This window comes from Mixophyes fleayi, chromosome 8 (assembly GCF_038048845.1).
Source record: "Mixophyes fleayi isolate aMixFle1 chromosome 8, aMixFle1.hap1, whole genome shotgun sequence".
NCBI lineage: Eukaryota > Metazoa > Chordata > Amphibia > Anura > Limnodynastidae > Mixophyes > Mixophyes fleayi.
In genome coordinates, this window is record NC_134409.1 from 75,757,100 (window position 1) to 75,784,773 (window position 27,674).

General features: G+C 42.8%; 1 protein-coding gene across 9 annotated transcripts in view; it reads left to right on the forward strand.

Moving 5' to 3' along the window:
- SELL (selectin L) overlaps positions 1-27,674 on the forward strand; it is a 470,693-nt gene that overhangs the window by 330,443 nt on the left and 112,576 nt on the right. For 3 of the 9 annotated variants that reach the window (XM_075182749.1, XM_075182751.1, XM_075182753.1), the window contains 3 exons: positions 6,337-6,522; positions 7,712-7,897; positions 8,878-9,063. The exons of 1 other annotated variant lie outside the window; for it this stretch is intronic. In XM_075182749.1, the coding sequence (XP_075038850.1) occupies positions 6,337-6,522; positions 7,712-7,897; positions 8,878-9,063 (558 nt within the window). The remainder of the gene's footprint in view (positions 1-6,336; positions 6,523-7,711; positions 7,898-8,877; positions 9,064-27,674) is intronic. 5 more of the 9 variants (XM_075182750.1, XM_075182754.1, XM_075182752.1 and 2 more) reach the window with 5 other exon arrangements.

Genomic DNA, 27,674 nt, shown 5'->3' on the forward strand with positions numbered 1-27,674 from the left:
TAAGAGCCTGAAATTGCAGAATATCCCCATTGAAGGTAGGTGGTTGGAAGACTTGAACAGAGGATGAATTCGAATTAGCATGAGACTCGACCAGCTCGGGTTGAACATACATCCCTGGGGACTCTGGTAGGACCCCTTTGGCAGAAGACAACCTGGACTGGGCAGATGACTTGGCAGGGAGCCTGGATTGGGCGGCAGACTTGACAGGGACAGCACTGTGAGAAGCCTCAGGGTGGACAGCACTGTGAGAAGCCTCAGGGTAGACAGCACTGTGAGGAGCCTCAGGGTAGACAGCACTGTGAGAAGCCTCAGGGTAGACAGCACTGTGAGAAGCCTTAGGGTAGACAGCACTGTGAAAAGCCTCGGGGCAGACAGCACCGAGTGGTAACTCGGGCTGAACCGCATAGAGTGGCAACTCTGGCTGAACCGCATGGACAGGCAACTGGGGCTGAACCGCATGGACAGGCAACTGGGGCTGAACCGCATGGACAGGCAACTGGGGCTGAACCGCATGGACAGGCAACTCGGGCTGAACCGCATGGACAGGCAACTCGGGCTGAACCGCATGGACAGGCAACTCGGGCTGAACCGCATGGACAGGCAACTCGGGCTGAACCGCATGGGCAGGCAACTCGGGCTGAACCGCATGGGCAGGCAACTCGGGCTGAACCGCATGGACAGGCAACTCTTGAGTGGGCTGGAGGGACAGGACCCCCTCTGGAGCGGACTGTAAGGGCAGCGCCCCCTCTTGATCGGACTGTAAGGGCAGTGCCCCCTCTGGAGCAAACATTTAGGGCAGCGCCCCCTCTGGAGCAGACTTTAAGGGCAGCGCCCCCTCTGGAGAAGTCTTTAAGGGCAGCGCCCACTCTGGAGCAGACTGTAAGAGCAGCGCCCCCTCTGGAGCGGACTGTTAGGGCAGCGCTCCCTCTGGAGCAGACTTTAAGGGCAGCGCCCCCTCTGGAGAAGTCTTTAAGGGCAGCGCCCCCTCTGGAGCAGACTGTAAGGGTAGCGCCCCCTCTGGAGAAGACTGTAAGGGCAGCGCCCCCTCTGGAGAAGACTGTAAGGGCAGCGCCCCCTCTGGAGCAGACTGTAAGGGCAGTGCCCACTCTGGAGTAGTCTTTAAGGGCAGCGCCCCCTTTGGAGGAGTCTTTAAGGGCAGCGCCCCCTCTGGAGAAGTCTTTAAGGGCAGCGCCACCTCTGGAGCAGACTGTAAGGGTAGCGCCCCCTCTGGAGCAGACTGTAAGGGCAGCGCCCACTCTGGAGAAGTCTTTAAGGGCAGAGCCTACTCTGGAAAAGTCTTTAAGGGCAGCGCCCTCTCTGGAGGAGTCTTTAAGGGCAGCACCCCCTCTGGAGGAGTCTTTAAGGGCAGTGCCCCCTCTGGAGCAGACTGTAAGGGCAGCGCCCCCTCTGGAACAGACTGTAAGGGCAGCGCCCACTCTGGAGAAGTCTTTAAGGGCAGCGCCCCCTCTGGAGGAGTCTTTAAGGGCAGCGCCCCCTCTGGAGGAGTCTTTAAGGGCAGCGCCCCCTCTAGAGCACACTGTAAGGGCAGCGCCCCCTCTGGAGCAGACTGTAAGGGCAGTGCCCACTCTGGAGAAGTCTTTAAGGGCAGCACCCACTCTGGAGTAGTCTTTAAGGGCAGCGCCCCCTTTGGAGGAGTCTTTAAGGGCAGCGCCCCCTCTGGAGAAGTCTTTAAGGGCAGCGCCACCTCTGGAGCAGACTGTAAGGGTAGCGCCCCCTCTGGAGCAGACTGTAAGGGCAGCGCCCACTCTGGAGAAGTCTTTAAGGGCAGAGCCTACTCTGGAGAAGTCTTTAAGGGCAGCGCCCGCTCTGGAGGAGTCTTTAAGGGCAGCACCCCCTCTGGAGGAGTCTTTAAGGGCAGTGCCCCCTCTGGAGCAGACTGTAAGGGCAGCGCCCCCTCTGGAACAGACTGTAAGGGCAGCGCCCACTCTGGAGAAGTCTTTAAGGGCAGCGCCCCCTCTGGAGGAGTCTTTAAGGGCAGCGCCCCCTCTGGAGCACACTGTAAGGGTAGCGCCCCCTCTGGAGCAGACTGTAAGGGCAGAGCCCCCTCTGGAGCAGACTGTAAGGGCAGCGCCCCCTCTGGAGCAAACTGTAAGGGCAGCGCCCCCTCTGGAGAAGTCTTTAAGGGCAGCGTCCCCTCTGGAGGAGTCTTTATGGGCAGCGCCCCCTCTGGAGCAGACTTTAAAGGCAGCGCCCCCTCTGGAGAAGTCTTTAAGGGCAGCGCCCCCTCTGGAGCAGACTGTAAGGGTAGCGCCCCCTCTGGAGCAGACTGTAAGGGCAGAGCTCCCTCTGGAGCAGACTGTAAGGGCAGCGCCCACTCTGGAGAAGTCTTTAAGGGCAGCGCCCACTCTAGAGAAGTCTTTAAGGGCAGCGCCTCTTCTGGAGGAGTCTTTAAGGGCAGCGCCCCCTCTGGAGGAGTCTTTAAGGGCAGAGCTCCCTCTGGAGCAGACTGTAAGGGCAGCGCCCACTCTGGAGAAGTCTTTAAGGGCAGCGCCCACTCTAGAGAAGTCTTTAAGGGCAGCGCCTCTTCTGGAGGAGTCTTTAAGGGCAGCGCCCCCTCTGGAGGAGTCTTTAAGGGCAGCGCCCCCTCTGGAGCAAACTTTAAGGGCAGCGCCCCCTCTTGAGCAAACTTTTTAGGGCAGTGCCCCCTCTGAGTTGAACTGGGGAACCCGGGTTCTCATGGAAGCAGACAGCGTGTCTGGAATGGAGACAGAAGCTTGTAACTCAGAGCTGGAGATAGAGGTTGAAGATGGTCAGAGTCTACGGAGCGGGCAATCCTGTAAAAAATGTACATCACTGGCACAGTAAAGACACAGTTTGTAGGTCCTCCTGCGCCATCGCTCCTCTTCGGTCAGGTGAGGGCGTGGAGCACCTGAAAACCTGGAATTTGTTACAAGAATATTGAAAGGTACTGCTTGCAGAGAGTCAAAGGCAGACAAATTTGGTAATGAAATGTTAGCAGCACAGTTAGACTCCTTACAGCAGGATGTATTAGGGGTGGAAACTGGAAGTTGCTTAAGCACTTGGTTCAGCAAGGAAGATACTTGCGCTATTTGAGTGCGAAGTTGAAGAATGTCCTCTTGGAGCAACTGGAACAGGGAATTTTCAGAGGAAATAGCAGCCATGGTCTTAATGTTGAATACGGAGTAGGCAACTACCTTGGAAATCCTTTTCAAAAGAGATGAAAGCCATGCAGCAGCAGGCTTGGTATTATGGCCAGATCATACTGTCAGGATTTCCCAGGTATGACCACAGAGAGAGCGTAAGTGGTTAAAGTGGCTTAATTAAGAACACAAATAACAATCCACCACGGATTGTGGCACAGATATATCGAAATGGAAAGACAGAGCAACAGTTCAATGGGATCAACAATATAGAGGACTTAACAGAACTTGGTAATGCAGACTGGAGATGACAACTTGGTAATGCAGACTGGAGATGACAACTTGGTAATGCAGACTGGAGCTGACAACTTGGTAATGCAGACTGGAGCTGACAACTTGGTAATGCAGACTGCAGCTGACAACTTGGTAATGCAGACTGGAACAAACAACTTGGTAATGCAGACTGGAACAAAGCACATGGAAATGCTCACAGGGGTGACCTGATGTTCTGGCCCAGACTGTTTGAAGCAGGCAGGTTTATATAGGCCTCATGCAGGTGATACAACTCCCAGTGATCAAGGAAAATAACCAAAGTAGCACAGTGGCCCCTTTGGGCAGTGGTACTGCAAGTAGAATGCATAACAAATCCAATAGAGTCACTGCAGACAGCAGCTGCAGAATGCAAATCGTGACAGTGTGGTTGTAAACAGGGTGTTGTGGTTTTGTAAACATTTTGTCTTGTGGTAATACATGTTTTAGTCAGCCATGGGTGTCAGGCCATGTTGGCACTTGTGGTTCTCCAAGTGCCAGCATGCCCTGGCTGCCATGGGTATGCTGGTGCTTGTAGTTATACAAGCATCAGCATGCCCAGACTGTTTAGGGCACCCTGGCATGGCTGGGACTTGTTGTTCCACAAAACAAAATGGCGTCTGTTTCTTTTTTTCACATACATTTTGCAGTTATTACCCTACTACCCACAGTCCATGGGGGTAGAACGAGCCCTAGTGCTTTCAGCACTGGGCTGGGTGTTCCTAGAGGGGGCGCTTGTTTTTTTGGTGGACCCCACTCCCTAGGGAATCCAGTCCAGCACTGAACAGCTTGGAGTTGGTTTGTCATTATGGCAGGGGGACACCTGTCACATTTCCCCTTGCTATAGTGCCACCGACCCCAGGCTGGTTTGGCTAGTGCTGGTTATGTGAAAAATTTAGGGGGGACCCCATGCAAGTTTTTCCCCGATTTTCACGTAACCAGCAGTAGGCTTGCGCACTAGGGTTAATAGTGGCCGGGCGGGGAAACCCCACGCTTTTTTTAAAAAAAACTTTTATTTGTTTTTAAACTTTTGATGGCCGCGGGGACCTGTGGCTGTATAGACAGGCAGTGTAACAGTGCTATGTTAAGATTATACGCTGCTAGCAAACAGCGTGATTTCTATGGGATTTTTAACCTAAACACGAAAGAGTTAGCTAAACACGGGAGTGTTTGACATCGCATCAAATCGCCAGAGATGACCAGCGATTTTTAAGATCAGAGTAAAAATCGCAGCTTAATACATCTGGCACCTTGGGGACTAAAATTGCGGGTTATCACCCACGATTTGCTGTGATTTTATCTGAAAAAATCGGACCTTGATACATTTACCCCTTGGTGTGTGTTAGGGAACACAATTGAGAAATATGTGACATTTCAGTCTTGAAAGACCCCCTTATGACAATACACACTGTAATGTCTAAAGCAGAAGATTTCAAACCTTTCTCCACATAGCTCTCATCCCTCACCTTTGGAGTTTAGCTGTCAATAAGGACAGATTGATCTCACAAATGTCACAGGGCTTTCGAAAGTGAGCTAGGGATGTCCTGAGCTTTGGAATGTTCAAAGGACCTGATTTCTCACCTTTGCTCGTTCTGCTTGGCTAGATGGTTTACAGCTTCTGCATACAAAACTCTTCTCAGAGATGCTTATCTATCTCTGGATAATTTTAAAAGATTATTGACACTTGCATAGGTTAAAACACATGTCATTTAGCACACGTTGAGATTACATTACAAGGTTACATAAAATATTTACATTGTCATACATGAATTCAACAGAAAATAACAATCAGTCATTAGATATACTACATAATCGTCTCATTAGGTATGACAATACAGCTTTTTAAATATATCAGGAACATTTTGAAAAGGCATTTATCCCTTATTTTCACCAGTGGAGGAAAACATAAAAATGTAAGGTGGTATAGGCAGATTTTAAACCTTAAAAGCAATTACATTAGAATTTGCTCATGAAGTAGTGTTGGTTAGCTATTTTTGAACTGTTTCAGGATTAAATGATGCCTCACAATAGCAAACACTAGTATGAACACTAGGTACAGTATGAATATGTTCTTTATGGATACTTGAGAATAGCTGATCATTTGGTCATCAGCCATACTAGCACTAAGGGTTATTTCTTGGTTTAACAGATATTTTTTCTTTGGCTAACCAAAGCAGGTAAATATTTTCACTCTAAAGTGAGAAGATTTACCTGATTTACCTGCTTTGCATGTTCTCATAATAAACCTGTTATGAATGTCCCACACCACTATTATACCAGATATAATATCTTCTACTCTTATATGATATCATTGTTTATCTCAGATATTTGTAAACCAACTGATATACGGTTTCATATTTGGTCAATTGGAAATCCCCATAGGTTGAATAATAGCTAAATATAATTATAAATGGTATATTAAGTGTATTAAAATTGTATTTTAAAACTATAACATTAAACTTGTATCCCTATATACCATTGCAATTAAAGCTGCACTACCACTTAGGATTTTTTTCTAAGGACGCCCCTTTCATTAGCTAAACTCCTGGGCAATGCTCCAATTTTTCTCGGGGCTCCCTTGTTTTTCTCACAGCCCTAATTGAAAATGATTAGGTGTGTGAGCAGGAGGACCAATTACTGCACTTAGCTCCACAGTCATTTAAAGTTAATTAACAAAATTAATTTTCTGGCTCTGTGTTAAGAAAAGAGGGAGACCTGGAAAGATTAGCTGAATCTAGCTGGGAAGAATTGCAACATACAGCTGTTCATCCTGGGCTACTCTAGCTAGGTGGAGGGGCCACCTTAGGAAAATTATTTCCCAGGTGGTAGTGTAGCTTTAATAACATAATAATAGCTTGATGGCATAAAATGTAATTCTATAGATTTATCTCTATTTCTCCTACAGCTGTACAATGTCCACATTTATCAGCTAAGCCTCAGCGGCATATGAATTGTTTTCATCCATGGGGTAACTTCAGTTTTCAATCCTTCTGCCACTTTGGATGCTTGGATGGATTTCTTATTAATGGAAGTAATAAGAGCCAATGTCTATCTTCTGGGAGATGGGGCAGTGATATGCCACAATGTACAGGTATTAAAATTAATTCAGTGAACTTCTGAAAAGATTAATTATACAGCTGGTCTGTGCCATAGGTATGATGATATCTCATTGTAATACAAGTATATCAAGAACAGTTTTAAAAATATATTTATACCTTGTGATATGTGTTCACCAGTGGTGACAAAGATACAAATTTAAGGTTGTATAGCCAGCAGCAAGAAGTTGCAATAGAATTTTCTTCCAGGGCAAATTAAGTTTGTATAATGGCAAAATTTAAATTTTTCAGGATCAAATGATGCCCACACTAGTCTTCACCACAGCAAAAAGTCCAGCAACTTTGAACTTTTGCCAAGTTGGTCATAGCAAACAAGTATGAATAGTATATCAACACTACAAACATGGTTCTTACAGACATCTGTGGATAGCTGATGATTTTGTTACTTAATCTTCGAGCTTGCATAGTGGCATGGAATTATTTCTTGATGGGACAAGCTTTTTATTTGGTTAGGGTGAGATGATCAATCTGCATTGAATGTTCTCTCAATAATGTCAGGTTTGAATGTGCAACAGAAAAAAACCGACACCACTAATATACTAGATGTAACGTCTTTTTACCTTACATGAAAACATTGTTTATGCCAGATACTTGTAAACCAACTGGTTTCATGTTTCATATATGGCCAATTAGTATTTAGCTTGAAAAGTAGTTAAATATAATTATGAGTGGCATGTTACAGTATGTGTATTAAAATATTTTTTTAAAAACTGTCAAATTATATCCTTATGAACCATTGCAATTAAAGCTGCACTACTTCCTAGAAACTAGAAATCTCTTTTCTTAAGGAGGCACTCTCACTAGCTGGGTCCTGCCACTGCTGCATGCAGCCATTTTTTTCAGGATCCCTTGGTGCTCTTACAGCCCTGGCTAAAAGCCGGTGGGTGGAGGATGTGAGTGGGGGAACCAATCACTCATAACATCCACAACCTTTTAAAGATAGTTAACAACATTTATTTGCCAGCTCTGTATTACTGAACCGGCAGACCCCCGGGAAGGACAACTGCATATAGCAGCCTTCAAGGCTCGTCTGGCTAGGTGGAGTGGCCACCATAAGAAAAGTATTTCCAACATGGTAGTGCAGCTTTAATGATACAAATACAATAATAGCTTAATGCCAAAAAAGTGTAACTCTAAAGACTTTACCTGTATTTCATCCTACAGCTGTACAATGTCCACATTTAACAGCTCAGCCTCAGGGGTTTATGAATTGTTCTCATCCACGTGGAAAATTCAGTTTTCAATCCTTCTGTCATTTTGGATGTTTGGATGGATTTCTTCTTAATGGAAGTGATAAGAGCCAATGTCTAACTTCTGGGAGGTGGAGCAGTGATATGCCACAATGTACAGGTATCAAAATGAATTCATAGGGCTTCAGAAAAGGGAAATTATATGGCTGGACTGTGCCGTAGGTATGATAAAATGTCATTTAAATATATCAGGAACATTTTTAAAAGATATTTATCCCTTGTGATATGTTTTCACCAGTGAAGACAAAAAATAATAATATATGGTTGTATAGCCAGAATTTAGGCCTTAAAAGAAGTTACAATAGCTTTTCCCGTGGGGTAGTTTAGCATGACACAGCTTAACTTTTTCAGGATCAAATTATTCCCACACCAGTCTTCACCACAACAAAAAGTCCAACTCTTTGATCTTTTTCCAAGTTGGTAATAATTAACATATTTGAACATTATGTTAACATTATGAACATGGTTTTTACAAACATTTGTGGATAGTTGATGATTTGAATATTTTACTTCCATGCATCCATGCTGGCATAGAGTTATTTCTTGGTGGGAGAAGCTTTTTCTTTAATTAGGGTGGGAAGATCAACTTGCATGGCATGTTCTCACAATAAAGCCAGACTTGAATGTGCAAAAGAAAACAATATACAACTAAGTAGCAGGGTATGCTTATTAAAACCTTCTTTAAAAAACTGTAAAATTATATCCCTATGTCCCATTGCTATTAAAGCTGCACTACCATTTAAAAATCATTTTTTGTGATGGAGTCCCTCCACTAGCTGGATCCTGGTACTACTGCATGCAGTCAAATTTTTCAGGATCACCCATTAGTCTTATAGCCCTGGTTGAAAACTGGCAGGTGGGGGATGTGAGAGGGGAAACCAAACACACACCTTCTATAGCCTTTTAAAGTTAGTTAACAACATTTATTTGCCAGCTCTGTATTACTGAACTGGCATACCCTTGGGAAGGGTATGCCACCTAGCCAGGCAAGCCATTTTCCACATGGTAGTGCAGCTTTAACAATACAATAATAGCTTGATGGTGTAACTCTAAAGACTTTACCTTTATTTTATTCTACAGCTGTTCAATGTCCACATTTATCGGCTCAGCCTCATGGGTTTATAAAGTGTTCTCATCCATGGAAAAACTTCAGTTTTCAATCCCTCTGCCACTTTGGATGTTTGGATGGATTTCTTCTTCATGGGAACGATACGAGCCAATGTCTACCATCTGGGAGGTGGAGTAGTGATATGCCACACTGTACAGGTATAGAATTTAAATCATAGTTCTATAGAAAAGGAAACTTATTCAGATACACTGTGTCAGTAGGGATGATAATAAGTCATTGTAAATATATCAGGAACATTTTGTAAAATATATTTATCCCTTGTGATATGTTTTCACCAGTGGATAAAAACATAAAAATATAAGGTTATATAGCCAGATTATAGACTTTAATAGAAGTTGCAATTGAACTTGCCTCCTGGGTAGTGTAGAATGGCAAAGTTTAATTGTTTCAGGCTCAAATTATACCCCACACCAGGTCGAACTTTTCTCAAGTTGGTAATAACAGGCAAGTATGAGCATTATATTAACATTATGAACATGTTTCCTACAAACAGTAAGCTGATTATTTGGCTTCTATAAGTTTTCTAAATCAATGCACCATTCATGTTGATTTACTTCTTGGGAACTTCTATGAGAAAGCGAAGATGGCATTAGTGTTTTCTACATTGTCCAGATAAGTCTTAGCTTGGGCCTCACCCTTGTGTGTATGAAATTAACCTGAACAAATGGCCTTCATTTTTTAATGCATTACGGACATTTTTTGATGGGCCTGGTTCAGTATCCTTTGCTGCTTCCAACATTCTGTGACTCCATCAGGGATCTTAGACTATTGGACAATACGCATTCCAATTCCGTATTTGGCTTCCAAGCTTCAATGGAACAATGAAGTTTTGGTGACCACCTTCTGGCAGGGACTGTTCAACAGGAACAAAGATGAATTAGCATCCTGGTGTCACATTTATCGCTGATAAGTGCCTTGCTTCTTGGCCCCTATTGTTGACTGATATATTGCTATATTTCTTGTACTAGTGTTCCTGCAGAGTTATATCCAGTGCTGAATTATTCCAAATGCTGCTACATTCCTGATACAAGTGTTCCACAGAGTTATAACCAGAGCTGCAGCGTATTCTATTGCTGCTATATTTCTGGTTTTCTTTGTTCCTGCTGACTCCTACAACATGTTACAATCCCTTTGCTGATATATTCCTGGAGCTGCCATATCATGCACTACTATCAATTGCTACTCTGGCTGGATCACTTATAAATATTTTATTGTAATAATATATTTAAATTATTAGCACAGTGTGCCAATTTATATTGTTGCAAATGTACTGATTTTTGATACTGTGTATTAGAAATCTACCGTTTTTTATATTATGTTGTGTTGTATTTCTGTATAGGAAATGCATTTATTTCTGAGGTATTGATTTGTAACTTGGAAGACATTCATCATTATCATTATTTGGGTTTGCTAGAGGAAGTCTGTTTTGTTGTTAGCAGGACATGCTAACTAAGTATTTTAATGTGAAGTGTGTGCATGTCTTGTTAGGCAGACAGGAAACCTACAAATGTAGACAGAAAATCTGAGGTTGATGTGGAAGTTAAATAGTGTTAGATGCTAGTTTAAATTATATCCTGATGTTTCAGTGCCAGTTAGGAAGGGGCTGGGTTAACCCCTGCCCACATGTGTGTGTCAAAAACTGTATAAAAAGGTTCCCGTTAGACCATGTAATGTATTATTGTTCCTTCTGATCTTCTGATCACTGGTACCATAAACCATTGTGAACTGTCTTTATTAGGACACTTGAGCTAATAATCATAATTTGCTTCAAGAGCTTGCTTGGCGACTACTTCCGTGCTGTAATTTCCGTGACCTGCAGATTAGACCCAAATCTAATCCGTTTTCCGGCTGTTCTGAGGTTTGGACCCAGCGTCTAGTACCACCGCTCTGCCCGCTACCCAGCAGCTCTGCCCACTATCCACAGCAATCCTGATCTACAGGAAGAGGTCAGGGGTACCAGCCCAGGTGCCCAGTGAGGAGGTACACTAACAGCGACAGTTACCCAGAAGGACCCTGTTCTGGATGCTGCTAAGGAGTCCAGTGGTGGCAGCAGCTTAAGCCCCTCCTACTGCAATTAGAGAGTGCATTTGGGATAAAGAAAAGTTCACCGTGGCAAGGCAAGCCCAACCGGTCCCTAGTAACGCAAAAGATAGGATGGCATAGGCAGTCCATACAGCTTGTGTTACCTCTACCTCACATATGGACTCCAATTAGTCTACACTCCACTTTCAAACCCCCATATTGCCCCTGAAAAATCCATGCAGCTTGGATATAACATTCTTTCTCCTGAAGAACAGGTGAGGAAAATGAAGAATAGCTTGTGTCTGTATTGCGCCACACAAAATGATCTGTATGTCCAAAAGGTTGGGAAACAGCAGAACCTTGCTGATATCAGAGAGGCCATGTTGAGTTAATCTTACTCTTTCTATCTTTTATAACTTTAACATGAATTACCACTCCAGTTACTCTATCTACTCCAGGTGGTTCTTTCCACGGTTCTAGGACTGCTGGGAAATTTGTTGCCTCTATCCTTGGTTTCTAAATATGGCATTCCAACCACAGATTTGGGCTAACTAGTTTGTTTGATGGCCATTAATGGTAGTAACATTTCTGGTGACACCATGTTCTGCTCTCACTCTGCAAGTTGGAGATCTACAGAAAAAATATATTTTGTTTCTTGTTATTCCCAAGCCAATTAATCCTGTCATTATTGGGCCTTCCTTGGTTGTGTCATCAATTTCCAGTCCTAGATTGGCATTCCATTTATGTTATATCCTAGTACCCAGTCTGTTACCATCAATGTCTCAAAAAAAAACTGTTCTTTGTACACATATGCCATTGTGTTCCATGAAATCAGAATGTCTTTTATCTCTGCATTATGTTACCTACTTGGACATCTTCAGTAAGCAATATACTGAGGAGTATGGGAAAACTCCACCTCCTGGACATTTGTATCCCCTATCTCTACCCAAGCTATGTCCACTTATATCCAATAAAATTTGACTCAAAGTTTTATTAGAAAATCTTCTTCTTCGCCAGGTGCTGGTATGTTTTCCATTAAAAGAAAGATGGAAGTCTGTGCCCCTGTATTGATTACTGGGCTTTGATTAAAATTACAGTCAAGAACAAGGATATATACTATAACATTAATCTTAGAACTCATTGACTGTAGAAAAAGGGTCAATCATCTTTTTCAAACTAGATCTCAGGGGTGCTTACAATTTCGTTACCATCAAAAAGAAGGATAAATGGAAGACAGCATTTAACACTCTGGATGGGCATTGCAAGTAAAAAGTAATGCATTTGGATTATGCAACAATCTTCCACAGTTTTGTCAATAGAATATTTTGTGATGTACTCTACATATTTGTCATCATATATTTGTACAACATCCTGAGAGTCAAATGTTAAAGGTCTAATTTGTCTCTGAAGATACCAACTTTATTTTAAATTGAAGTTTATTTTTGAACTTTTCTTATATTCTTGTGTACCACTTGAATTATCTTACCCGAGTTTTGCAAAATTACTCCACTCAATATCTTACTTACTTGCTCCTTTCATATCCTGAATTATAGCCTATTTCAATGCCTCTTACAGTCCAAGCAGGAGATCCTTTCTTTTGCCTTTGGCAGGCTTTTCTCCAACTGACAAGTCAACTCTGCAGCAGTTTGAAACAACCTGTGGGAATAGGAAGTAAGTAATATATTTTTATTTTATTGCTCTCACATAGCTCCACCTAACACTACATTATTGGTTGTAGATGGAGTTATCCTGTAAGGCAGTGGTACTCAATTGGCGGACCAGAGTCTGCATCCAGGACGCTGCCCAGACACACAGGATGATGTTAATTTCATCTCTGATGAAATCGCCTGCTGGGGATGAAACTCGTCAGATTTGTTTTGCAATAGTTCTATTTTTTTGCTGTGATTACCACTTTATCTATAGACAAGCAGATATTGGGCTTTTCTCGGACTTTGCAGTTGGCTAATCAGGAGAGGCGCTACAGCACACTAAGGGGCACATTTATCATGTATCGGGGAAAGTGAGAAATACTTATCAATCCTTATCGCATGGATAAGGATTGATGTATTTCTCAAATTTATGAAAAATGGATCACAGAAACAGCAGTTCCGAAAAACTGCTGTTTCTGTGTTAAAAAAACCATACTCACCACTGCCTCTTCGGTCGCGCTGGCTCCGGATCTTCTCCTCTTCGGTGTACTTGCTCTTCTTCATACAACTGCGCATGTGCCGACCGGAGAGCTTGAGACTGTGACAGGGAGGGATCACAAGATCTCTCCCTGCCCATGCGCTGTCCATCTCTGCTCTCCGGAGCAGAGCTGGACATAACGAAGAACAAAAGTTTCACCTGCATTTCCTATGATGCGTACATTAACCCAACAAGTTAAATTGCGGCCAGAGCAGTCACCATACTGTTGTATGGTGACTGCTTGCAAAAACGATCAGCAGTCAAAAGCAGCAGATATCATTGCGATGCACCGTTAATAAATTTGAGTTGGACACATCGTGGACTAAATTACACGGTAAGTGCATGATAGTGCAGTACCGTTATTTCTTAAATATACCCCACACGGTCTATGCAAGACTATACAAAGCTATATCGGAATTGGACTTTGAAGTCTGGGAATAGACACACCGTTGCGTGTATGGAACCTGTGGAGAATTGGGAACTAAACACAAGTGCAGGTGTACTCGGGGAACTATTTTCAGCAATGCACTCACTATCAAGAGCTTGTAAGAGCCATCGTGAAGGTACAGGTCTGACGGTACTATCCAGGAATCTGGTAAGAGATGTTTCTCCAACTTTGTATCCCACAGATTGCTACCCCCTGTACATTTACATGTGCTTACTCCAGTCAAGAAGCTGGCTTCTATAGTTCAGGACTCTGTATTTATCCATCTATACCTGCTGTAGGAACTAACGGGATCAATTGTCCTGACGCCCTTATAAGAATAAATATATCAGTACTGTGATTTTTATAAATATTGTGATTGATCTTTAAATCTACACATGATCAAAGTTAAATAAGAATTCATAGGTGTACCTATAATCACTCTTTGTGGTTATTCCACATGTAGGTTACAAGTCGTATTTTTATTTGTTGTGTGTATTTTAGTTGTGGATCCACAGCATTTGTGAGGTTATGTATTGTTTTTAACAATAAATTAAATTTTATTGAGATTATCTGCAATGCATAATTGATCTATTGTTGGCTTGAGATACCATTTTTTTTTAGTACACAGGATGGCGTTGCCTGTCTTTTCTTATGGTATTCTGCTGTAGTATCTGATACAGTGGAGGTGCTGTGCGCATGCACACAGCAGTTCCTCCTATCACCGGCAGCGTAAACTGCCGGTAAATAGGAAAAAAAGAGTGCAGCATAGGGGTTACATCACTGGGGCTCCCAGAGTAGACACTGTATGGTGCATCTTAGTGGTGCATAAATATGCATCGCTGCAGTTTGCAGCGATGCATATTTAGGAGCACCTCATCTTTTTGATGCATAGATCCCATAGTGAGATCTCTGCTCTGACCACTGACATTATATCGGCACCTGAAGTGCCAAAATTAAACTTGTTCAGAACGGAACTAATCTGTTCCTCTCTGATCAAACAGCACTCGGCACAGGGCTCAGCATTCAGCACTCAGAGGGGAACTGATGTATGACCAGTTCCTCTTTGGAGAAGTTCAGGTGAATGAGGGGAAGAGTGGTTGGGTGGATAATATTATAAGGATGGAGGGTTTAATGGAGAATGATGATTAAAGGTATTTAATGAAGAATGATTATGATAATAAAAGGGGGTGAATGGAAAATGATGATGAAATAGAGCTAATAATGGAGGATGAGGAATTAAATGATTGATGGATTAATGTCTGTGTGTAAAATAAAATCCTGCTGCACACCTTAATGAAATGAGCTGTACATGCATATGGATAGGAAGTACAGGCAGAGCTGTTATTTCTCTGCTAGAGGAGCCACTATAGACTTATGAATTATGGCGACAATCAATATTTTTTTTCATTAAGGGGGAAAACAAATTAAAATTAACTTATGGGGGCATATTTTATTTTTCATTATATTAAGGTGGCAATATTATTGTATTATTATATTACAGGGGGAATATGTAATGCCACATGTGTGTATTATAAATAATGATTGCCCCCATTAGCAATGAAATAGTATTGCCCCCTTAATATAATTATATATTCATATTGGCCCCATAATATAATACAATAACATTGATGATAAAAAACAAAATTTGACCCATAAGTAAAATATAAAGTAATTTTGCCCCTTAATCAATAAACAATAAATAATGATTGCCCCCATAATCCATAAATCAGTGGTGCCTTCTCTTATGTTTTGAATGGCAAGATAGCTCAAACAGCATGTATTAGCTGTAAAGAGACCACAAGAAAAACTTGGGGTAGTCCCCAGGCGCCTGTACATACAAACAATGGTGGTGGATGAATAAATGAGTAATTTATTTAAACATAATCGCAATGGTGAAATGGAGGCATGAACTTCCACCTTCTTATGCTGCAATAATATTAAAACAAGCACAATGGACATTCAGCAATCTTGCTGGTATGCATAAAGTTCCAAAAGACAGAGAGCCGTCTGTTTGATTCCCTTCTAATAGAAAGTGGTTGCCAAGTCTGAAAGCAATTAAAAAATCGCCATGTGTATAAGGCCCAAACAACAATGGATATTGTAGTCTCATCGACTGTAAAACACAAGTATCCGTCCAGATTGCACAATGTACAGTTAGTAAAAAACAGTATAAGTTGGCAAATGCTCCAAGGGTGCTAACAACTCCGGTACACCACACAAGGGATAAGGAACAGAGAGAGGAGTTGACTCACCCCGCTTCTGCAGGATCTAATCCACAGGTGTCCGTTCGGGGAAGCCGCTGTGCGAGTCTCCGTCCACGCTGTTAGACATCCAGCTGCCGAGTGAAAGTTGGTAGTTCGCGCATGCGCATACGGTTGTAAGTATCCAGTCTGTGTTAGCGTGAAGCCGGCTTGTCAGTAAGAGATTTGAATGCTGTTGATTATCGGTAAATCCGTTTAGAATAGGTAACCTACGCGTTTCATGACATAGACGATGAAATGCCATCAACGTCGTCTTCCAAGCCCGATGCCCAATCTCGTAGTACCGGGCATGTAAAATCCAAAAAGCCCAAGTTAAGAAAAAGTAGCAAAAAGAGAAACTTTAAATCATCTGAGGAGAAACGTAAAGTTGCCAATATGCCATTTACGACACGGAGTGGCAAGGAACGGCTTAGGCCCTGGCCCGTGTTCATGACTAGTGGTTCAGCTTCACCCACGGATCTTAGCCCTCCTCCTCCTCCCCCCCCTACAAAAAATTGAAGAGAGTTATGCTGTCAGCAACAAAACAGCAAACAACTCTGCCTTCTAAAGAGAAATTATCACAAATCCACAAGGCGAGTCCAAGGATGTTGGTGGTTGTCAAGCCTGACCTTCCCATCACTGTACGGGAAGAGGTGGCTCGGGAGGAGGCTATTGATGATGTAGCTGGCGCTGTGGAGGAACTTGATGATGAGGATGGTGATGTGGTTATTGTAAATGAGGCACCAGGGGGGGAAACAGCTGATGTCCATGGGATGAAAAAGCCCATCGTCATGCCTGGTCAGAAGACCAAAAAATGCACCTCTTCGGTCTGGAGTTATTTTTATCCAAATCCAGACAACCAATGTATGGCCATATGTAGCTTATGTAAAGCTCAAATAAGCAGGGGTAAGGATCTTGCCCACCTAGGAACATCCTCCCTTATACGTCACCTGAATAACCTTCATAGTTCAGTGGTTAGTTCAGGAACTGGGGCTAGGACCCTCATCGGTACAGGGACACCTAAATCCCGTGGTCCAGTTGGATACACACCAGCAACACCCTCCTCGTCAACTTCCTCCACAATCTCCATCAGATTCAGTCCTGCAGCCCAAGTCAGCAGCCAGACTGAGGCCTCCTCAATACGGGATTCATCCGAGGAATCCTGCAGCGGTACGCCTACTACTGCCACTGCTGCTGTTGCTGCTGTTAGTCGGTCATCTTCCCAGAGGGGAAGTCGTAAGACCGCTAAGTCTTTCACAAAACAATTGACCGTCCAACAGTCGTTTGCCATGACCACAAAATACGATAGTAGTCACCCTATTGCAAAGCGTATAACTGCGGCTGTAACTGCAATGTTGGTGTTAGACGTGCGCCCGGTGTCCGCCATCAGTGGAGTGGGATTTAGAGGGTTGATGGAGGTATTGTGTCCCCGGTACCAAATCCCCTCGAGATTCCACTTCACTAGGCAGGCGATACCAAAAATGTACAGAGAAGTACGATCAAGTGTCCTCAGTGCTCTTAAAAATGCAGTTGTACCCACTGTCCACTTAACCACGGACATGTGGACAAGTGGTTCTGGGCAAACGAAGGACTATATGACTGTGACAGCCCACTGGGTAGATGCATCCCCTTCCGCAGCAACAGCAACAGCTGCATCAGTAGCAGCATCTACAAAATGGCTGCTCATGCAAAGGCAGGCAACATTGTGTATTACAGGCTTTAATAAGAGGCACAACGCTGACAACATATTAGAGAAAATGAGGGAAATTATCTCCCAGTGGCTTACCCCACTTAGACTCTCATGGGGATTTGTGGTGTCAGACAATGCCAGTAACATTGTGCGGGCATTAAATATGGGCAATTTCCAGCACGTCCCATGTTTTGCCCACACCATTAATTTGGTGGTGCAGCATTACCTCAAGAGTGACAGGGGTGTGCAGGAGATGCTTGCGGTGGCGCGCAAAATTGCTGGACACTTTCGGCATTCAGCCAGTGCCTACCGCAGACTAGAGGCACATCAAAAAAGCATGAACCTGCCCTGCCATCACCTCAAACAAGAGGTTGTGACGCGCTGGAACTCCACCCTCTATATGCTGCAGAGGATGAAGGAGCAGCAAAAGGCCATTCAGGCCTACACAGCCACCTACGACATAGGCAAAGGAGTGGGGATGCGCCTCAGTCAAGCGCAGTGGAGACTGATTTCCGTGTTGTGCAAGGTTCTGCAGCCATTTGAACTTGCCACACGAGAAGTCAGTTCCGACACTGCCAGCTTGAGTCAGGTCATTCCCCTGATCAGGCTGTTGCAGAAGCAGCTGGAGAAAGTGAGGGAGGAGCTGGTAAGCCATTGCGATTACACCAAGCATGTAGCTCTTGTGGATGTAGCCCTTCGTACGCTTTGCCAGGATCCGAGGGTGGTCACTCTTTTAAAGTCAGAGGAATACATTCTGGCCACCGTGCTCGATCCTCGGTTTAAAGCGTATGTTGTGTCTCTGTTTCCGGCGGACACAAGTCTACAGCGGTGCAAAGACCTGCTGGTCAGGAGATTGTCCTCTGAAGAGGACCGTGACATGCCAACAGCTCCACCCTCATTTTCTTCCACATCTATGGCTGCGAGGAAAAAGCTCAGTTTTCCCCAAAAGAGGCACTGGCGGGGATGCTGATAACATCTGGTCCGGACTGAAGGACCTGCCAACCATTGCAGACATGTCTACTCTCGCTGCATTGGATGCTGTCACAATAGAAAAAATTGTGGATGATTACTTTGCTGACACCATCCAAGTAGACATGTCAGACAGTCCATATTGTTACTGGCAGGAAAAAAAGGCAGTTTGGAAGCCCCTGTACAAACTGGCTCTATTTTACCTGAGTTGTCCCCCCTCCAGTGTGTACTCGGAAAGAGTTTTTAGTGCAGCGGGGAACCTGGTCAGTGAGCAGTGAAGGAGGTTGCTTCCTCACAACGTTGAAAAAATGATGTTTATAAAAATGAATAATCAATTCCTCAATGAAGTACAGCACTGCCCTCCAGATACTACAGAGGGACCTGTGGTTGTGGAGTCCAGCGGGGACGAATTGATAATGTGTGATGAGGAGGAAGTACACACTGTAGGGGGAGAGGAATCAGAGGTTGAGGATGAGGACGACATCTTGCCTCAGTAGAGCCTGTTTAGTCTGTACAGGGAGAGATGAATAGCTTTTTTGGTGTGGGGGCCCAAACAAACCAATCATTTCAGCCAAAGTTGTTTGGTAGGCCCTGTCGCTGAAATGATTGGTTTGTTAAAGTGTGCATGTCCTATTTCAACAACATAAGGGTGGGTGTGAGGGCCCAAGGACAATTCCATCTTGGACGTTTTTTTTTTGCATTATATGACCAATCAACAGTCGTTTGCCATGTTCAAAAAGTAAAACCAAATTTAAAAAAATACAAGAAATTAAACCAAAAGTAAAATGCCGTGTCATAATTTAAAACAAGAGGTATTGACGTGCTCTAAAACTACTGTATTGTTGTTTATATTTTATAAACACTACACTTGAAAGCTTGAGTCTTTCAATAAAAAAGTAACTGTCCATTGCACGAATATTTGCAACAGGGGCAATTTTAGGGTTAAGAAAGTCAACTAATAACACTTCGACGCTGTCTGTCTTTATAAACACTACACTTGGAAGTTGGAGGAGGTATTGTGGCCCCGGCACCAAATTTACTACCGGGGCCACTCCACTGTGCAGTCCATATTTAGGTGTATCAGATATTAAACAACGGTGACAGTTGATGCCCAATTTTTTAATTATATTGTGGCCTCGGTACCAAATTGTGTACCGGGGCCACCACACTACGCAGTCCAGATACTTGTTTGGTGGAATTCAGACCAGTTGAGGGTTTTATTATTATTATATTGTGTGGACCACTCTATCTATACCACACTACAACTCTATATACCACTCTATTTCATACTTTAATTCTATTTCATACTTTAATTCTATTTAATACTTTAATTCTATTTCATACTTTAATTCTATTTCATACTTAAATTCTATTACTAATTACCATAAAGAGGAACAAAATAAACCAATTTTACCAAAAGTATAATATGACTTAGACTTACAAACACTACACTTGAAAGATCGTGCCTTTAAATGAAAAAGTCAGTCTTCATTGCACGACTATGTGCAACAGGGACAGTTTTTTGGGTTTACAAAGTCAAACAATAACACTTTGACCCTGTCTGTCTGGGATCTCAATGACGAATTGTCTGTACCATGTTTGGAGGAGGTATTGTGGCCCCGGTATCAAATTGGGTACCGGGGCCACCCCACTGTGCAGTCCAGATACTTGTTTGGTGGAATTCTGACACGTGGAGGGTTTTTTAATTATATTGTGGCCTCGGTACCAAATTGTGTACCGGGGCCACCACACTACGCAGTCAAGATAGATAGATGCGTATCATAGATAAAGTACATTCAGTGGTGTGGGGCAAATTGAAAAATATTCAAAATGCACTGACATTATCAAAAACAAGAGGTTGTCACACGCTAAAACTCCAACATGTATATGATGGAGAGGATGGAGGAGCAGCCGTATGTGTAGTGTAATGCAGACCTGTTGAAGGTTTTTTATATATTTTATTGTGGTGCCCAGTGCCCACTCCTCTACGCAGTCCAGGTACATTTATTGGTGCGATTCATAAAAGTTCAGGGTTTTTAAGATATTGTGGTGACCCACTCCTCTACGCAGTCCAGGTACATTTATTGGTGCGATTCATAAAAGTTCAGGGTTTTTAATATATTGTGGTGACCCACTCCTCTACGCAGTCCAGGTACATTTATTGGTGCGATTCATAAAAGTTCAGGGTTTTTAATATATATTGTGGTGACCCACTCCTCTACGCAGTCCAGGTACATTTATTGGTGCGATTCATAAAAGTTCTGGGTTTTTAAGATATTGTGGTGACCCACTCCTCTACGCAGTCCAGGTACATTTATTGGTGCGAATCATAAAAGTTCAGGGTTTTTAATATATATTGTGGTGACCCACTCCTCTACGCAGTCCAGGTACATTTATTGGTGCGATTCATAAAAGTTCAGGGTTTTTAAGATATTGTGGTGACCCACTCCTCTACGCAGTCCAGGTACATTTATTGGTGCGAATCATAAAAGTTCAGGGTTTTTAATATATATTGTGGTGACCCACTCCTCTACGCAGTCCAGGTACATTTATTGGTGCGATTCATAAAAGTTCAGGGTTTTTAAGATATTGTGGTGACCCACTCCTCTACGCAGTCCAGGTACATTTATTGGTGCGATTCATAAAAGTTCTGGGTTTTTAAGATATTGTGGTGACCCACTCCTCTACGCAGTCCAGGTACATTTATTGGTGCGATTCATAAAAGTTCAGGGTTTTTAATATATATTGTGGTGACCCACTCCTCTACGCAGTCCAGGTACATTTATTGGTGCGATTCATAAAAGTTCTGGGTTTTTAAGATATTGTGGTGACCCACTCCTCTACGCAGTCCAGGTACATTTATTGGTGCGAATCATAAAAGTTCAGGGTTTTTAATATATATTGTGGTGACCCACTCCTCTACGCAGTCCAGGTACATTTATTGGTGCGATTCATAAAAGTTCAGGGATTTTAAGATATATTGTGGTGACCCACTCCTCTACGCAGTCCAGGTACATTTATTGGTGCGATTCATAAAAGTTCTGGGTTTTTAAGATATTGTGGTGACCCACTCCTCTACGCAGTCCAGGTACATTTATTGGTGCGAATCATAAAAGTTCAGGGTTTTTAATATATATTGTGGTGACCCACTCCTCTACGCAGTCCAGGTACATTTATTGGTGCGATTCATAAAAGTTCTGGGTTTTTAAGATATTGTGGTGACCCACTCCTCTACGCAGTCCAGGTACATTTATTGGTGCGAATCATAAAAGTTCAGGGTTTTTAATATATATTGTGGTGACCCACTCCTCTACGCAGTCCAGGTACATTTATTGGTGCGATTCATAAAAGTTCAGGGTTTTTAAGATATTGTGGTGACCCACTCCTCTACGCAGTCCAGGTACATTTATTGGTGCGATTCATAAAAGTTCTGGGTTTTTAAGATATTGTGGTGACCCACTCCTCTACGCAGTCCAGGTACATTTATTGGTGCGAATCATAAAAGTTCAAGGTTTTTAATATATATTGTGGTGACCCACTCCTCTACGCAGTCCAGGTACATTTATTGGTGCGATTCATAAAAGTTCAGGGTTTTTAAGATATTGTGGTGACCCACTCCTCTACGCAGTCCAGGTACATTTATTGGTGCGATTCATAAAAGTTCAGGGTTTTTAATATATATTGTGGTGACCCACTCCTCTACGCAGTCCAGGTACAATTATTGGTGCGAATCATAAAAGTTCAGGGTTTTTAATATATATTGTGGTGACCCACTCCTCTAGGCAGTCCAGGTACATTTATTGGTGCGATTCATAAAAGTTCAGGGTTTTTAAGATATTGTGGTGACCCACTCCTCTACGCAGTCCAGGTACATTTATTGGTGCGATTCATAAAAGTTCAGGGTTTTTAATATATATTGTGGTGACCCACTCCTCTACGCAGTCCAGGTACATTTATTGGTGCGATTCATAAAAGTTCAGCATTTTTAATATATATTGTGGTGACCCACTCCTCTACGCAGTCCAGAAAGATACCTTGTTGCAACGTTTTGGACTAATAACTATATTGTGAGGTGTTCAGAATACACTGTAAATTAGTGGAAATGCTTGTTATTGAATGTTATTGAGGTTAATAATAGCCTAGGAGTGAAAATAAGCCCAAAAACTTGATTTTTAAACTTTTTATGTTTTTTTGCAAAAAAATCCGAATCCAAAACCTTAAATCCGAACCGAGACCTTTCGTCAAGTGTTTTGCGAGACAAATCCGAACCTCAAAAATAACGAAAATCCGGATCCAAAACACAAAACACGAGACCTCAAAAGTCGCCGGTGCACATCCCTAGTTTTTAATCACTTTGCACTCCTTCACAACAAGGATGCCTCATTGCTTTGATTTCTAGGCATCTGTAAGGTGAAGAGATCATGGAGAGGAGGAGATTTCATCCGATCCATGTCATGTGAAGAAAGTAAATGGATCTATACTTTGAAGACTTTAGCACCACGAGGCTTAAATATTGATTTTGAGCTTAACAGTTTTCTTTAATCAATATATGAGTTCACCATGGATCACATTTATGTTTACTAACTGTACATTGTGCAATCTGGACGGATACTTGTGTTTTACAGTCGATGAGACTACAATACCCATTGTTGTTTGGGCCTTATACACATGGCGATTTTTTAATTGCTTTCAGACTTGGCAACCACTTTCTATTAGAAGGGAATCAAACAGACGGCTGTCTGTCTTTTGGAACTTTATGCATACCAGCAAGATTGCTGAATGACCATTGTGCTTGTTTTAATATTATTGCAGCATAAGAAGGTGGAAGTTCATGCCTCAATTTCACCATTGTGATTATGTTTAAATAAATTACTCATTTATTCATCCACCACCATTGTTTGTATGTACAGGCGCCTGGGGACTAACCCAAGTTTTTCTTGTGGTCTCTTTACAGTTCAACCAGGGAGGAGGGGTCCCCCCCGTTTACACTGTCCCCAATTTGGCAGCCATCACCGATTTATACTGGTGTTTGCGCAGATATTATTTATTTTTATGTACAGCATGTATTAGCTAACTAGTCAATCAGAAGAAGATATTAAAAAACTGTCTTTTTTTCTGGTGTTTTTGATGGCAGTTTTAACTAAACCAGTCTTTAGTTAGCGGTTTAACTGTTTTTAATCCGCCACACATCGCCAGTCATTTAACATCCCAGCCTAAAAGCGCCATATAGTAATAGCACTAAACTAAATTGCCGCCACCAAACACAATTCTTGCTAAATCTGGTTTTAAATGTTATTTATAAATGTGCAGAAGTGTTGAGCTTTTTTTTTTACATCATGCTCCTACTTTTTCACAAATATACCTGTTTATAACTGTCAGGATGAGAGCATAAATCTGATATGCTGAAAGAGAATATTGGATGTCAGGACCCAAAATAACTCTTTGCATGAATACCTAAATTAACCTGATCTTCAATTCAGATAAAGGTGTGACCAAATGAGCCCAGGAGCAGGTAATTGAATTAGGTAAACCCTTTGTGCAGAGACCAGCTTAAGATATGCAGATCACAGACATTGTATTTGATCCTGTATTTCCCTAGCTAATTGACTTAGTGGTTGCAAATGTTTGCATCGTCCAATGGGAGGAGATTGAGGGCATTCTTTGCTAAGTGTTGATTAAGCAAACAATAATAGTTGAGAATAATTTCACACTGCAGTGGGAAAACAAGATTACATTAAATCTGCATTATTAAATTCAGTTATGGGGGTGGAGAAGGTGCACTTAGGGAGGCTATCCCTATTTTATAGGTAGATGCACAGCCTTTTCCACTGCTGCAAATTGACTAGCTGATGGAAACACAAACTCATCCCTCTACTTGTAATGCGATGCATTTAGCACCATCCAATTGCAACTTTGAAGGAAAGCACATTTTATGTGATAAAGAAACTTCAAACATTCAAAAGAACCAAATTTTTGCAGGGGATTTTTGTTTCAAAGGTAGGATTGTTATAATCAGGTTTGGCAAACCGGTAATCCAGAGATTAGAACATAAATTATAATAATTATAAGCATTATCAAATAAAACAAACATTGACTTATAGAAAACAAACATTTATCCCCCAGTAGGGCACAGTTTTACCTGTTGAACCTTGTTTTACATAAGGGAAGCTTGGTTCACTTGATAGTTGCATAGTTAACAGATAAGATCTCCTTTAGTCTTCCAATTTTATCTGAAGATCACCTCTCAAGGTAAAGACCAAGGGGTAAATTTATCAAACTGTGGGTTTGAAAAAGTGGAAATGTTGATTATAGCAACCAATCATATTCTAGTTATCATTTATTTAGTACATTCTCAAAAATGACAGCCAGAATCGAATTGGCTGCTATAGGCAACATCTACATATTTTTAAACCCGCAGCTTGATAAAGTTACCCCCAAATCCCTGTCTCCAACTGGTCCCAGGTCTAGATGTGCAACTTCTCTCCCTAGTCTCCTGCGTTCAGAAAGACACACCAAAGCTGGTTATGGTAAAACACATTTTCAAACTCCAGGATATGAATATGTCAAAACACTAGCACCATTTATCTTGTAATTGTCAAAACCGTCTTACTGTCTCCGCACTGATGATTAATTTAAGACATAATGCAGCTAAACTGTATTGTAGAGCAACATGAAACACATTATATTAAGTAAGGCCCTATAGTGGAATTCGGTTGTGCCATTTTTCCTTCTTCCCCTTTTTTTGGACAAGTAGAGCACTTTATAAATAAAAAACTGTGGTCTGCATTCTTTCAGGCTCGAAATGAGCCTTTCTTTTTAAAAAATGCTAATGACTATTGAGTAGAAAAGGATCCTCATTAGTTTCAGGAGATCAGCTTAAAAGAAGGTAAAAATTCTCATTTGTTCCAAAGTACTGTAACAATTAGTATTTTATATTAGGGCTATGGCCCTGAGGAACATTATGGAGATCCTGCTGTTAATTATGTGCTGTGCATTCTAAACAACTGGTGTGTTAGTTTTAACAAAATGGGGAAGAAATACGTGAGTACTCTGCCACTTCTGTATGTTTAAGGGTGCTAGCTACACTACAATATAAATATATATTATGGATATAAAAACAACACCACTGTCACCCCTTGTCTTGTGTTCTTTGTTTATTTTACTTGTATTACACTTTACTGTATTTTTCCATTTAATTTCCTGGTTTCATAGAAAATATAACATAATTATTTCAAATCCAACTTTTCACATGAAAACAGTATGGAGAATATTCAATTAGCACATTTGGGAACTACGGTACCTCAATATTCCGGATTTCTCCTCATAGTTCTATGGGGAGGGCGGGCGTAGAAAAATCTGCATATGTTACATTGCCGTGGAGTGCCTTTGTGACCGTGCTGGAGGCGCTCCGTGGCTAATCATCTCTTCTCCTCATCTTTTCTCCACCTTCCTCTCTCGTGTATCTGACTGCCTTTCCGCCATCTCCTCCTGGATGTCCTCACACTTTTTTCAAAATTAACATTACTAAAACTGAACTCATTGTCTTCCCTAGTTCTAGATTCTCCTTCCACCTTGATCTCTCAATCACTGTTAACAACACCACTGTAAGGAACTTACCTCTCCTCGCTCCTGTTCTCGATCACAGCTGCTTCTCTATTCTTCCGGGCGACACGAGGCTGCGGTCATGTGACATGGAGGCAGGGAATTTGAATACCTTTCCCCTATATCTTGCTCGCTCTGTGTAACGGATTTACTAGATTCACTACTAATCTTGATTAACGCTGGCTTACCTGAGGTGCGGAGTCTAACGATCTCCCCGGTATTCACCAAGAACCGCCGCAAGGCGGGATGAGCTTTGCTGCCAGGAGTCACAGGTCGCGGTCCTCAGGTTTGCCCCAAGATGTAGTACAGCGGAGTAGGAGCAAGATGAGAGTAGTCGGACAGGCCGGGTCGGTACACAGGCAGGCAATGCAGACAGAATCAGGAAGCGGTCTCGGAGTCAATCAAACCGGGTCGGTACACAGGTCACTAGAACAGAAGCGTGGTCAGCTAGCCGGGTCGGTAGACAGGAAGGCAGATAAACGAATTGAGGAAGGAGCGTGAGGCAATCCGGGTCAGGAGCACAGGCAATAAGGAAGGTCAACAAGCCGGGTCGGTACACTGGGAGTCAACACACAGGAAGCAGGAACAAGGGAGGACACAGGAATCAGGAGCCAGGAACTGGTAAGATGCTTTGACACTCTCCAAGTGTCAGAGCTATGTATTTATGCAGTGTCCCATTTGAATTTCCCGCCCTGGTAGCGATCATGTGACCGCCCTATGTAGCGGTTACGTGACCGCCGAACCCGGAAGTGCGGCTTCCGGGTCCGACGGAGCGGCGGGGGAACGTGGAAGGGTAAGTATCGTGACACTCTCACACACTGCCTGTGTCAGTGCAACAAGTTACAGCTTGGCGTCTGGCTCTTTCCCTCTGTGTATCCTGTTCTGATTCCTGGTGTTCCCTCCACATATGACTACTGCCTTGTTAGACCACTGCTTCTGGATTATCCCGCTATCGCTCTCCTGTGTATTCAACCCAGGTATTCATAGTGGTTACTCTGCTAACCTGTGCCCCGGTGTATCCATGCAGTCCTCCTTCCGCTGCGCGCTGTAAGCTCCTTACTGAGGAGATCTCACGAGATTGAACTCTCGCAAGATCTCCTTAGTAAGCAGATTACTGAGCGCCAGGGACGGAGGATTGCAGTGAAAGTCCTCAGCAGCATTGATCAGGCTGGGGGCGCCCCCTCCCCCCGGACCGATCTATAATGCTGCTGAGGACTTTAAAGGGCCCCCTGGATGCCCGAGGCCCCTGGGCTATAGCCCAGTTAGACCTCGGGTTAATCCGGCCCTGACTCCACTGCGCTGGACTAAAATACATTCCCCCTCCTTTCCCAATGTCATGGCTTGTGGAGTAAGCGTGGATGGTTTTTCACTGTTTCTCCATCCTCACAAGCATATAAAGTGTGGAATTTCTCCTTGTTACCATCTCTTGCTTCAGTTGGTGGCAAGGCAAAATAACATGTTCTTGCAGCTGCTGCAATTTCCTACATGCTGTTGCAGAATGCCTGCACTTCCTTGTCATTTTTCAAAAAACTTTGTGCCACTAAGTAGATTGTGTGAACAAAACAGGCAGTTACATCCCTTAGCTTTTCGAACAGGCTGTCATCGGTATGC